This window comes from Copadichromis virginalis, linkage group LG1, assembly GCF_057382275.1.
Source record: "Copadichromis virginalis isolate Kocher_CV1m ecotype Utaka linkage group LG1, C_Virginalis_male_GT1.1, whole genome shotgun sequence".
NCBI classification, from domain to species: Eukaryota; Metazoa; Chordata; class Actinopteri; order Cichliformes; family Cichlidae; genus Copadichromis; species Copadichromis virginalis.
Genome location: NC_140618.1, coordinates 31,100,610 through 31,113,205, shown reverse-complemented (window position 1 = coordinate 31,113,205; position 12,596 = coordinate 31,100,610). Strand labels below are relative to the sequence as shown.

At 40.6% G+C, this 12,596-nt stretch overlaps 1 protein-coding gene across 6 annotated transcripts in view; it reads right to left on the bottom strand.

Annotated features, from left to right (window-relative positions):
- myo9aa (myosin IXAa) overlaps positions 1-12,596 on the bottom strand; it is a 97,560-nt gene that overhangs the window by 11,867 nt on the left and 73,097 nt on the right. For all 6 annotated transcript variants that reach the window (XM_085459183.1, XM_085459205.1, XM_085459199.1 and 3 more), the window contains exons 16-24: positions 12,271-12,346; positions 7,208-7,348; positions 6,760-6,799; positions 5,964-6,086; positions 4,753-4,833; positions 4,414-4,524; positions 1,801-1,923; positions 1,139-1,288; positions 394-704 (exon numbers count right to left, since the gene is read on the bottom strand). In XM_085459183.1, coding sequence (XP_085315309.1) covers positions 394-704; positions 1,139-1,288; positions 1,801-1,923; positions 4,414-4,524; positions 4,753-4,833; positions 5,964-6,086; positions 6,760-6,799; positions 7,208-7,348; positions 12,271-12,346 — 1,156 coding nt within the window. The remainder of the gene's footprint in view (positions 1-393; positions 705-1,138; positions 1,289-1,800; positions 1,924-4,413; positions 4,525-4,752; positions 4,834-5,963; positions 6,087-6,759; positions 6,800-7,207; positions 7,349-12,270; positions 12,347-12,596) is intronic.

Sequence of the window (12,596 nt, the reverse complement as noted above, 5' to 3'; positions counted from 1 at the left end):
AAGTATTACTGTGTTAACGTAAATTAAACATCTAACATCTTTCATCACTCTTTGTACAAGTAAAGTTACTGATGACAAATTTGATCTAGCTCGAACATTCAGCGGTGTCGGAGTCTCATACACAAATTCTGAGCTCACAGCAGCTCAGCTGTAGAGCTGCTTTGGGACGGATTGCTTGCGTAATTCTATGCTGTTACATGTACCAAGCCTAGCCTGAACAATGCCCAAATACATGGCAGGAGCTGTGTGCAAAGATTAATCTGGTTTTTAACCAGCTTTAGAGGGGGGAGAAAAAAAATAAAAATCACACACTCTTAGAAGCTATTTTCAGAGTATTGACCCTTTTAAAATGCTTATATACCTGAAGTTTCTATAAACAGGTGCATGGCTTACCTTCGCCTGGTGAGGAAGCCTTTGCAAACTGCCTGTAGTTGTATCACAGCAGCATACAGGCGCAAGTCGGCTTCTCTGGCTCGGTGACAGCGCCAGGCTGCCTGAATGACCAGAGCTGCCGTGCAGCGCCGACGGAGCCAGAACCTCCATGCCCTCTGTAGCACCAGAGCAGCCGCCCTCCACAGCCTGAACCTCTGACGATCTCTGTAACCTCGCCAGTGTTTCTGCAGACACAAAGCTGCCCCCTCCTGGACACTGAGGTCATAGTCGTCATCCTCCTCGTCTATGGACCGGACAGAGCGCCACCATCTCTGTAATGAAAACATCTTTCATGCTCATCGAAGACAACTAATCCAATAATGTACAAGCACCTTCGTTCAAAGTGGACTTCGATTTTTTTTCTTTTTAACTGGGAGTGTCAAATGAAGGAAAGTACAATAGTTGGCATAAGGAGGTGGCTGACAATATCATCTGTGAGTGAGGTGTTCTTCCACGTACGTTCATATTCTTTTTGCAAACTTTGCACTGTACTTAACACATTATTACATAGAACAAAGAGGACAATGGGCTGTGATTCATTTTCAGTTACAATACACAGACCCTTTTGCCTGATATAGGCATAAAATTAAACAAAACAAAATTAAAAATCTCACAAATTCTATAGTAAGAACTCAGACATAAGGAAATGACTGATGCAAAGTAGATGGAGATGAAAGGAGTGACGGGGAAGAGCGCTGTACTATACCTGGATGCAGACCGCTGCTTCTCTCATCCGGACAAACTGCTTCCTCTCCAGCTGGGCTCTGAATCGCCGCTGCAGCATGACGATGAGTCTCAGAACTTCCTTGTGGAGGAAGGCCTGCAGCTGCTGACGCTCAGCCTCCCGCAGAAACACCTGAGGGGAGGAGCCGTGATGGAGTCAGTACAGGGCATCCACACTTATTGAGACAAAACTTAAAAAAAAAATTACAAGCAAACACACATGCTTCAGAAAGCCTTGGATGCATATGTGGTCACAAGAATGTCAAGAATGACCCTCTAATTATATAGACACCATCCCAGAAACATGCACTCCTCTATCATGCCCCATTCATACCCTAGACAAAAATACCAAATATGTGACACTCATATTTCTTTTTTTAAATCCTCATTAAAGAGGATTCTTTAATGAGTTTATCCCAACTCCCCATCCATAATGTCCTTGACCAGTCACGGTTTTCCTTGTATTTAACTGTTAAAAAAAACTAAAGAAAGCAGTTGAAACAATGTAAAAACCTCACATTTTTTTCAGTGAATGACTCTCATATCATGGATATGTACACAGAAAATGTAACACACATCAGAAATAGCCTCGACAGTTTTTAAGCTGATATAAAAGATCTGGAGAAAAGAAGGGAGAAGGATTACCTTTGTCTTTCCAACTTGATATCCATCTGCTTTTAGGTCTAGCTGGTCCAGGCACTGCTGGATGCCCTCTCTGGTAGCACTGGTGCCCTCTGGAAGCAGCACACTGAAGTGGTGGACAAAGTCCTATCAAAGAAACAAGGACAGCTATTAATGAGATGCATCCCACAGCTCTGTTATGTTCTGGATTTTAATTTTTTAAAAGTCACAAGATTCCTGTACAGAGATGTTTCACTTTAGTGGGGATTAATTTAAAATATGTCTCCAGACTGAAACGAGACACCCTTCTTACAGGAACAGCAACATTTTAAAAAATGCTGTCGAGCATCATGTGGTTTCAGGTGAAAATCCATGTCATCCGTAGTTAAGCTCAAACATCATGGTATAAATATGCTGAACTCCCACTCTTCAAACTGAGGCTCATTGTCTGAAGTCAATACAGTCTGCACCCTGGGCTGTAGGGGGTTGACAGGGAAACAGATGCTGTGTTTATACAATTACAAGCACGGGGAGTGTTTCGGAAAGCAGGGGACAAAGTAGAGCCTCTGTTCTGAACAGCAGAGTCCTCCAAAATGATCCCATGCTCAAGATATTTCTAATTACAGCTGACCGCAGCACTCAATATGTTTGGGAGAATTTTTGGTAAATGACCAACTCTGATGCTAAAATTATCAAAGTGAGGTCATCGAAATACCAGCTCACTGGTATTATAAACTAAATGTTAGACTTAAAGCCATAATGATATGAACATATAGAAAGTAAGCTGTTTTTATAGTAGCATTACAAATTTTATTGGAAATTTTATTTCGCATTGATTGAAGAGCTAGTTGGTAGGGTAAAGGTTAAAACTATAACTATATGCATCCAAGAAATAAAAATAAAAGTTGAGCTACTTGATTAGAAATTCATACATCTGTGGGACCTGGGTGGCACTGCATTAAAAACATGGAAATCACTGCATGGACTCAAGAACATGTCCAGAAACAGGTCACAGTGCCATTCACAAAGCTGAGCAAAGCTCTGCCATGGAGAGAAGCCATATGTGAGCATGATCTAGAAAACCTGCTGTCTTCTCTGGGGTAAAGTTCATCTGGGGCAAAGTGGAAAACTGTTCATTTACAGACTGCTGTTAGAAGAAGAGGGGCTGCTGCACATTGGTAACCGTGGCGTGTCCAAGCCTTTTTGAGAAAAGTTGCTCCCATCAAATTCAAAATTATTTCATTTTTTTCTTTAAATCGAGCATTTTCTCACTTTAAACATCTGACATTTGGACAAACTTAAAGAGTCACCTATGTTAAAATGCCTCTGAAATTACTATTTAGGAATCCTGGCAGTAAAGATCTTAAATAATAAAACTATACTGGTTACACGCCTCCACAACATGGAAAGCAAATGAAAAAAAAAACTGAGGTAGGAGTGAGCCACTCCCAAATCTGCATCTAACTTCATCTGCTTTATTAGTCACATTTCTTACAGGGTTGACATCATTCCTATGAGAGCCAGTGTGGTTAAAGATGGCTGCCACATCACATCCCTCATAAGTCCCTCATGACACAACATACAATGAACCCCCAAATGAAGCAACATCACCGACAAGTTTCCTGGAGATGAATTCATGGCTGGCGCCTGCACTTGTGGAAACATGAGTGTTGTTTAAGTTTTGGCTCAGGAGCGCTTCAGCAGCACTCTGGCCTGCGTAGCTATAATCTACTGCTGAACTTTTAGCAACTGGCTCTTTCAGTGCATTCTGGAAATTAAGATCTTTGGCATTTATCGACAAAGATCGCAAAATAACGCAAGAAGGGGAGATTCGGGAAATGAACAGTGTTTAAAGGGGAGCTTCAGTTTTACACAGATTAGTTCACTAATCAGGGTAAATGCTCAGCCTGAGAAAATTTATGAATAGTGTCTTCTGTAGGTCTGCAGGCCTTTGTCAAGACAAATAACTTAATAACGAAAAGTTTTGCTGCAAACCTTTTAGTTTATTATGGAAAGCACATAATCGGGTATCATAGGACAGATTAAAGACAGATCTTCCATCATTCTCTCATAAAGTTTACATGATTTTTATGATGAAAGCAACATGTTGCATCCAAAGAAAAAAAACAAAACAATAAATGACGGTTATAAAGATAGGGTTGTAAATTGAGTTCTTGAGAGTTATTTTACTTTAAAAAAAACCAAAATTATAATTATTAGTAATTGTATAAAATATGTTTACTTCCATTATTCGTTTGTCTAACAAAAAATGATCTATCTTAAAATATATTTTATATTGTACTGTACCTGGTTTAGTCACAAGTAACTTTTTCTGCACTACATTACTATTTTTTTGGTTAATCATTCCTATTAAATGTTGAATTTTAATTAAGGGAAAGTACATTAACAATCCGTAATCACTAATTAAAGGATCCCTAACTGAACAAGAGGTTAGGAAGATGGATGGATAGAGCAGTGAGCCCAACCACTCTGGGTTATAAAATACTTCAGCCAAACCCACAACAGACTCGGGGTTGTTATTGACATTAAAGGACACCTTTTACCCATCTCTAAGTGGTTATTATGAAGCGTAACCAGATGCTTGAAGAGTATACACAGTGTAATTGAGTGTATTACCTTGAAAGTGTACTTGATGTTGTAACCCGACTGCCGGATGTGTACTGTCTCCAGCATACCTGTGTAACGCAACTGCCTCAGCACCAGGTTATCGTTAAACCGTAAGGGCAGCTGAAAGAGAGAAAGAAAGCAAGAGAGGGAGAAAAAAAAGGAGGCATCAGGGGGTGTTAAAAAAAAAAGGAAGAGCGACAGGCAGCAGAGGTTGCAGAGAGACGACGGGAAAATGATAAACAGCTTTAAAAAAAAAAAAAAGTCCAAACTTCAAAGGAAATAAGTAATGCTTTGAAAACTACACCGAAACAGTCAAAGTGGCCGCAGGCTGGAGGGAGCACACTGTACCTTCTCAGCATTGGAACGGATGCACTTGACAAAATAAGGCTCAGACTGACCCAGAGTCTCCATTAGCTTATTGAGAGAGGCCTAGAGGACAAGACACAAAAACCAAAATATTAGAATTAACAGAGAAGAAGATAACGAGCTGAGGCTCACTTCACAGCTGTTTGACAGGCAGAAGTCAAAGTCAGGTGACTGTTGTCAGCTATAAGTAACTGGTCCATTTGCAAGCAAAGCTCTTGTGCTGCAAGATTAAAGTATCTGCCTGGGATCATAATTACCAGCAACAAGTCTATGTTAGCATGCAGACTGGAAATAAAAAGGACAAAGACATGTGTGCAACATTTCCATGTGCCGTCATTGTATGTGTGTGTGTGTGTGTGTGTGTGTGTGTGTGTGTGTGTGTAAACACATGCACATATGTGTCAGCATGTGTGCGCGATAATTCAGTGGCAGAAGGAATTCAGTCTCCTCCCCCTCCATGGGAGATTAAAGCACTCAGTGCAGCACAGGATGTGGAAAGTGAAGTCATCCACACACAGGGGCCAGGGCTGCCTGCCAGAGGGGCCTCAGCGCTCGTCTCTACCTCCAACAGCCAGAGCACACAGTTCACGTTCAAAGAACTTGGGAAGAAAATAGAAAATTTTGCTCTCTGGAATTTGTTCTCAGCCTTTTGTGTGTTACTAGCTAACAATGCTAGCTCCTATCAGACATTTTGGACCTGAAGAGCACCGAATCATTCTGATACTGATACTGGAAGCTGTGCCTCTGTTCATTCTTTGTGAAGAATTTTCCAAAGGGTGTGTTTGTGTGTTTTTATTTTTCACTAAATCAAATATATTTTATTACCAGACACGATGTCATACAAATATGACTTTTGGGTGTGGGTAACTACATGATAGACACCTCACACACACTGGATCCAGGATTAGACAGTGAGCAGTAAAGGCTGCACTAAAATAAACTAAGCCATCAAATGGACACACCTTGTTTTTGTCACGTTCACAGCTGGGAGGGGATTCCTCCAGCCTGCTCAATCTCACCCTGGTGAGATTTTTATTGTGAGAAGCACTGAGAAGCAAATTATTGAGCTCTGTATGCGACTGCTTTCTGTGTGTGTGTGTGTGTGTGTGTGAGTGAGTGAGTGAGTGAGTGAGTGAGTGAGAGAGAGAGAGAGAGAGAGAGAGAGAGAGAGAGAGAGAGAGAGAGAGAGAGACCTGGAACTGTGCGCTGATGCTGGGTGGTTTCTTCTTCTTGTGGAGGTGCAGCAATGACTTGGTGATGCGGTCGTGAAGCGTCAGATTGTTGAGGTACTTCAGTGACTTCACATTGAGTAAATGCTGCAACAATAATAATGTCAGAGTCAGTTAATAATATAAGAAGTACCATCTATTTAATTTGTATTTAGCAAATAAAAGGGTCGCCAAGATTGAAAAATACATACATAAGAGTCAGTTAAAATCCTCTACAGCTATATTTACTTTCCTTCAACTCATTTAAAATTGGTTTAGTGAGAGAAGCTCACTTTTTCCAGTACAGGCTATAGGAACCGACAGGAGCAGTAAGTCCTTCTTCTGATACTCATCTGAAGGATGTTCCTCAGTAAGCAAGATGGACACATATCAAGACAGACTTATCTAAAACTATTTATAAAGCTCAGAGTGGTTTCACATACAAACTCAATCTTAGAGAAGCACCAACAGATGGGATATTTAGTGCTTTTGATTTTGCATTTAAAAATAGTGCATGTTTTGCTTTGCTGTTTTCAGTATTTGTTTTTTTAATATTTCAACTGCTAAAGAGCCTGGTACTGTTCGGAAGCAGATCACCATATCTTTCTGTATAAAAATTAAATATCCAAACGCTTAAATTCAAGACTGGTGATATATATGTATAGTAAACAGGAGTGGCCCCAGGACAGAGCCCTGGGGAACAAGTCATGGTGACTTTATGCCTGTTGTCTGTATGCACTGTGACCTATAAGGGTAAATTGAAAAATACTGTGCACTGTACCTTTGGAAGAACGGGCTTAGATTTGTAGTTTTTGTTCCTCCTGGAAGAAAAATAAAACAAAAACTGAAAATCTAGTTCAGCAGTTCTTTAAATCAGCAAGTGAGACAGGTGGGTTTGTCTTTTCTTTTTTAAGTCTGGTCAACAAAACAACCTATAATTTCAGATTTTTTCCTAAATATGTCATATTCCTGTCAATAAAGCAGAATTTTATTGATCCCTGAGGGGAAAGAAATTCTCCTTCACTTGCTCTCTGCCATACAGGGGTTTAGAGGTCAGGTTCAACTAGAGATCAGCACTGACTGAGCTTGCAGGAATGTAGTCATTGCTGGAGGAGACTTCATCAGGACAGATGTTTGAACTTTAGGGTTTACTTGTGTCTAGACTGCAGTGCTAACCAAAATAACAAATTACTGTAGAGCAGAAAAGAAAATAGCATCTCGATACTGACATGAGGATGTCGTGGGCTCTCTCCAGGAGTTTGCTGCTGGTAGAGTTGAGAAAGATGCCATCATCTTCTGCAGTAGAGCTGCTGGATGATAAGCGGCTCTGTCTACCCACGCGCCCGTTCCAGCCGAGCCCTGGGGAACCCCTTCAGACCAAACATACAGACCAGTGAATAATTTGAAAATAAAAAAATAAAAGACATCTTTTAAAGCAAATCAAACTTTAAATCTATGTTGATCTCTATATAATAATAATTCTATACATCATTAATAGTTTCATACATTTATTAATTAAAAGCAATACAATACAAAACAATTTGAGCAGTTAGTTCTCAATTTTTTTTTCAATTAATCACAGCCATCTATTCCCATAAACTAAGAAATATGTCTTGTTGTAACTTTACTTTTTTAGCCTGCGTAGAATATCTTCTGAAATACATTTATTACTTTTACTTTGTTCACTTGAAGCTGATCAAGAGTACCTGAGGGATGTACTGTGGAAGTCCAATATTTTATATTTACAGTGTGTGCTAAACAAAGAGTACTACAATAGATGTAGACGCACCGTCGGGAGCAGAGGTCTGACTGCCTTCGGAGGATGAATTTTATGTTTGTTGTTCATACCTTGGTTAATTTTTCTCCCCGTTTTCATTAGCATTTTTTAAGCTTGTAGTTCTTGTTGTAGTTTAGTTTTAATGTTTGTTCTCTCAGCAGTTTCTGTCTCATCCTCTTGTGTCAGTTCCTGTAGGTTAAGTTCATTCACATGTCTGTTTCTCCCTGTTTGGCTTCTAACTTCCTGTTTTATTTTGATTGGTTACTTGTCTCTAGTGTATATTTTCATTTTAATCCCATCTTTTTTCATTGTCTTTGGTTTCCTCCTCCATCTTCTTATTCAGTTATGTCCACTTTCTTTAATAACCTTAATGTGTTTACCAACATAGCAAAATTGGTATGGCCAAGATCTGGCCCACACAATGTGCTTAAACATGGCCCACATACCGCAAAGAATGACGGCCCTTTGGTGGCCCAGATCTGGTTTGCCAGATGTAGCCCACACATGGGTCAGCACAAGGCCAGTTGCAGACACAGTGGTGGTCCTGTGTTGGCCCATGTGTGGATTACCTTTGGCAAACCTGATCTGGGCCACCAAAGGGCTGTCATTCTTTGTGGTATGAGGGCCATGTGTAAGTTGTGTGCAGCCACGGGCCAGTTGCAGACACACTGCTGGCCCTGTGCTGGCCCAGAACAGTTTCAGCTCTGGTCCCAGATGTCAGCCTAATGTGTACCTTAATCAAGCCATGTAATAACAACATGTGCTGGAACGTAATAGTGCAAAAGTAACATGTAAAACTGTTTAGACAGTGAATGGGCTGATTCTTATAAAGCGCTTTTCTACTCTCTCGGATTACTCAAAGTGTGCTACACAACATACCAAATTCACCCAGTCACAAACTTTCTCTAAACTGAGTGCCTCCTAACTACATTCATACACATTCACACTCCTGACATGCAGACTGGAGGAGCCAGGGATTGAACCACTGACCTTCTGATTAGAAGGTGACCTGCTCTACCTCCTGAGTTACAGCCACCCGCTGGCTGTGCATGAGTAAACCGTCACTAGGTTTTGGATAAAGTGTACACTCACAAACCTGTCAAACCTGCATTTGAAACGCTGGCTACCATAGCAGTATAGTGTTGCAACATGGCATTTGAGTCTTCTAACTAAAATAGGAAAATAGGAACATAACAAAGTGCCATCATTGCCAGACCTGGCCCACATCTAGTTGACATACACTCTGCCATGACATCAGTCAGTCAGAAGTCCCAGCTTGATGCCAGATCCGGGCCAGACCTGTTTTCAATGGGCCTGGGCCCCATAACCCAAACTACAAACCAGCCAGGTGTGGCAATGCATCACATAGACAGTGCCATCTATGCCAGCCCTGGCCCACATCTGGTTGACATACGTCTTATCATGCTAGAAGTCAGCCAGCAGTGCCGGCTTGCTATGTGGGTATATAGTGTTGTCTTCCCTTAAGTGTTTGTCTCAGTATCTTCCCATTCCCGTGTGTTTTTGAAATGCTCTGGTTTTTGGTTTCCATCTCATGGACTATATAATTCTGGGCTGTGAAATCAGCTGAACTAATAGTGCGCTTTTTGCTTACATCTGTCTGCAGGTGAGTCTGTATTTGAGTCTTCACCTTGCCATTCATGACGCTGTCTATAAAATCAGTTATTTCATCCCTTCTTTGTCAAGCTTGCAGGGTCCATAAAATATATACTAATAATTAAAACTGTCAAAAATAAGAAACACAAATAATAAACCAGGCAGTGTCAGTCACTGATTCTCCAACTTTAATCTAGCTGAATCTAGCTTTTTTCCCCTTACATATTTTATATAACCTAAAGGATTATCGGCAACAACCTGCTCCTTACCGTAAAAAGTTTACTTGATAAGTCATTGAGCTATTGAACATGTCTTAAGATCTATGCCACCACTGTAGTGTTTCTTTATTTTACCACAACAGTTTCCAAACATCTGTTTAGAAATCACTGTTTTCCTTTGCACTTGGTTTGTCAGATGAGACGTTAAACAACGAATACTGAAAGTTTAGAAATCAGCGGCAAACGCATGGTTGTGTGGCTTTGTCCTTTTGGTACTTTTAAATAGTGTGATCTAAGTTAAATAGAGGAAGTAATTTTCATTCCCTTTTCCAGAAGACAGAATGAATCTCTTGTACAGAAATCCCTTACTGAAGCCCCAAAGGGTTCAAAACCTCAGGCCTCAAGGTGGAACCCAACCACATGCCCAGAACCCAAACAAAAACATAAGTGGTCAGTCATGGTTAAAACCCATCAGACTGTTTTGGTTTTTATCCCATAGCAAAAATGAAAGCGGGGTAACGAAAGACAAGTAAACAGTCTCCATCACTACTCAGAACAGAGCACAGCTGTGGCAGTTAAAGGTTATCTCATGCTTCCTCAGATCCACTGAGGTGCGCTGTTTTGTTTCCCGTTCATCATTCATGAGTTTACAAGAATTCCTCCACATGTGTTACAGGCCACACATTATTACACACAGACTACAGCAGCAAGATATGCTCGCTGACTCACAGTATGTTATTACCCGGAGGTTGAATCATTCATAAAGAGAAAACCAGGTGGGACACGTGTGTGTGTGTGTGTGTGTGTGTGTGTGTGTGTGTGTGTGTGTGTGTGTGTGTGTGTGTGTGTGTGTGTGTGTGTGTGTGTGTGTAACCAAATTCGGTACAACCACTGAACAGTTAGAAGAGAAGAGTTTCTGCTGCAGGGCTGCCTGCTTGGTTTGAAAGTGACTCTTAACGTCCACTGCTTAAATACTGAGTAAAAAATAACCTGTGTGATTGGCAGATCTGGGCGATATCCAAACTAAAACAACCAAACCGCAGCGTCTGCGCTTACTGTGTTATTGTGTTTAGCATCTTTGTTGCACAAGAAGGAACAAATATTCAGCTCTTGGAACCATTTTAGCAAGTTTGGTCCAAAAATGAATTATCTCTGCACGAATTGGATGGATTGCAAGAGAAATTATGTTTTTTCAGGGTCTAAACAGGATGAAAACCTTTGACTTGTTACTCATCCAACAACTTTATCTCATTAGCACAATCTGGTATGTTATGTAAAGCTAAAGACGTTCTCATACAGCCTCATCAGTATCTTTAATTTGTATATTAATAAGCAGATATTAGCATGCTAATATAAACTGATAGTCTGCAGTAGCATGTATGTTTAGATTAAAGCATCAAATGGGTGTAACCTAAATTGAGTCAAATTGTTAGAACTTACTCGACCAGTGTAGTTCATTCTGATTTAAAAATAGTGATGATGCACAAAACAGATGACTTAATTTTTTTGCTCAAAAATCCATGTGTTAATTCTGAACTGTATTGGACATCAAGATGAAAATTTGAATCCGGAAGTACCAAAAAAAAAAAAGAAAAAAAAAAGAAGAAGAAGACGGGGGAAAAAAAACAAAAAAAACAGGGGCATTCTTTCCACCACATTTCTTACTGTGGAGGTCACTGATGAGACCCAAAGGATGCTCCTCCACCATCATCAACACAAGGTTATGTCTGCACAGTCCAAGGGGAGAAATGCAGATGATTTGTACAACCAGTCAGCATTACATTACAAGATGATAAATTTCTGTAGAAAAACCACAAACCTCCAGTGTGTAAGTATCAATCAAAATCTTTGCACTCCATCCCTACATGGCCAAAATCAGAAAATATTTTTTTGCGTCACGAAACAAAGTAAAGCATAAATCTTCTGTATGGATCTGGTTCACCATATAAGGGAGATTTTCTCCTCAGTTGATCATCTATCTCTGCAAATGGTGATAGTACAGTATGGCTTCTGTAGTGACTGTTTATCTCCATAGTGTCTCAGAGAGTCTCATAAAACACTGCTCTGTCCAGCTGATATGCACCCTGCAGGGTCCGAACATTTATTACTCCCCAGGCACTTCTCTCTGATGCATAGCTCCAACTTTACATCACCGAGGAAGCAGCTGCAAGGGGTTTAGTGTTCTCCTAGCATGTGGAGGATGAGGGGAGCGTGGAGGAGGAGGCAGGATGATGATGGTGGGGGGGTTACCAGCTCCATAATGATCTCCTGTGTAACAAAAGCTGACTTGCATGAATCCCTCTGTGCTGCTGCAAATCTCACAGTCCACAGCTAATTACAGAAAGTGTCAGTGAGGGGTACGAGACCAACGCTCAGGGTCACAAGCACGTGCGTCCATTTATTTAAAGGCATCCAATGTCTCTCTCAATGCTGGGAGGCAAATATCCTTACCACTGCATGTAGGACACACAATTAGGACTGTCACAATATCAATGTTTTGCTCATTGTGGCCACAAAATGCCACAATAACAGCATTCAAGTAATTTCTATTAATATTTTGGGGGAAAGACGACTATCACACAGACACATTCACTGATGGATGCGTTAGAGGCACTTTGGGATATAATACCACCAGAGTCAACACACTACTCTGCTGACAACATTTTACAACATGGCCACTTACCGTGGTGATTTTTCATTGATGGTGTTGGTTCCCTGCAGGTCTGAGAGTGGCGTACGTGGACTCTTTCTAGTCACACCTGATCACGAATAAACATGTTGGCATCATGTGAAAGAACATGCACAAACACTACACACAAAACCATTCTAGAGAAAAAACACACTTCTGACACCGTGTGACACTCAAGTGTTACTGCAGTGACTGTTATGTGCCTTTTTTAAAATTGGAAATACTGCAGCTGAAGTAACATTTAACACAGATTTGTGCGGTTAATAGCAAGGTTGTTAGTGCTGAATGATGTGAGATGATACTGAAGCATTATTTAGTTT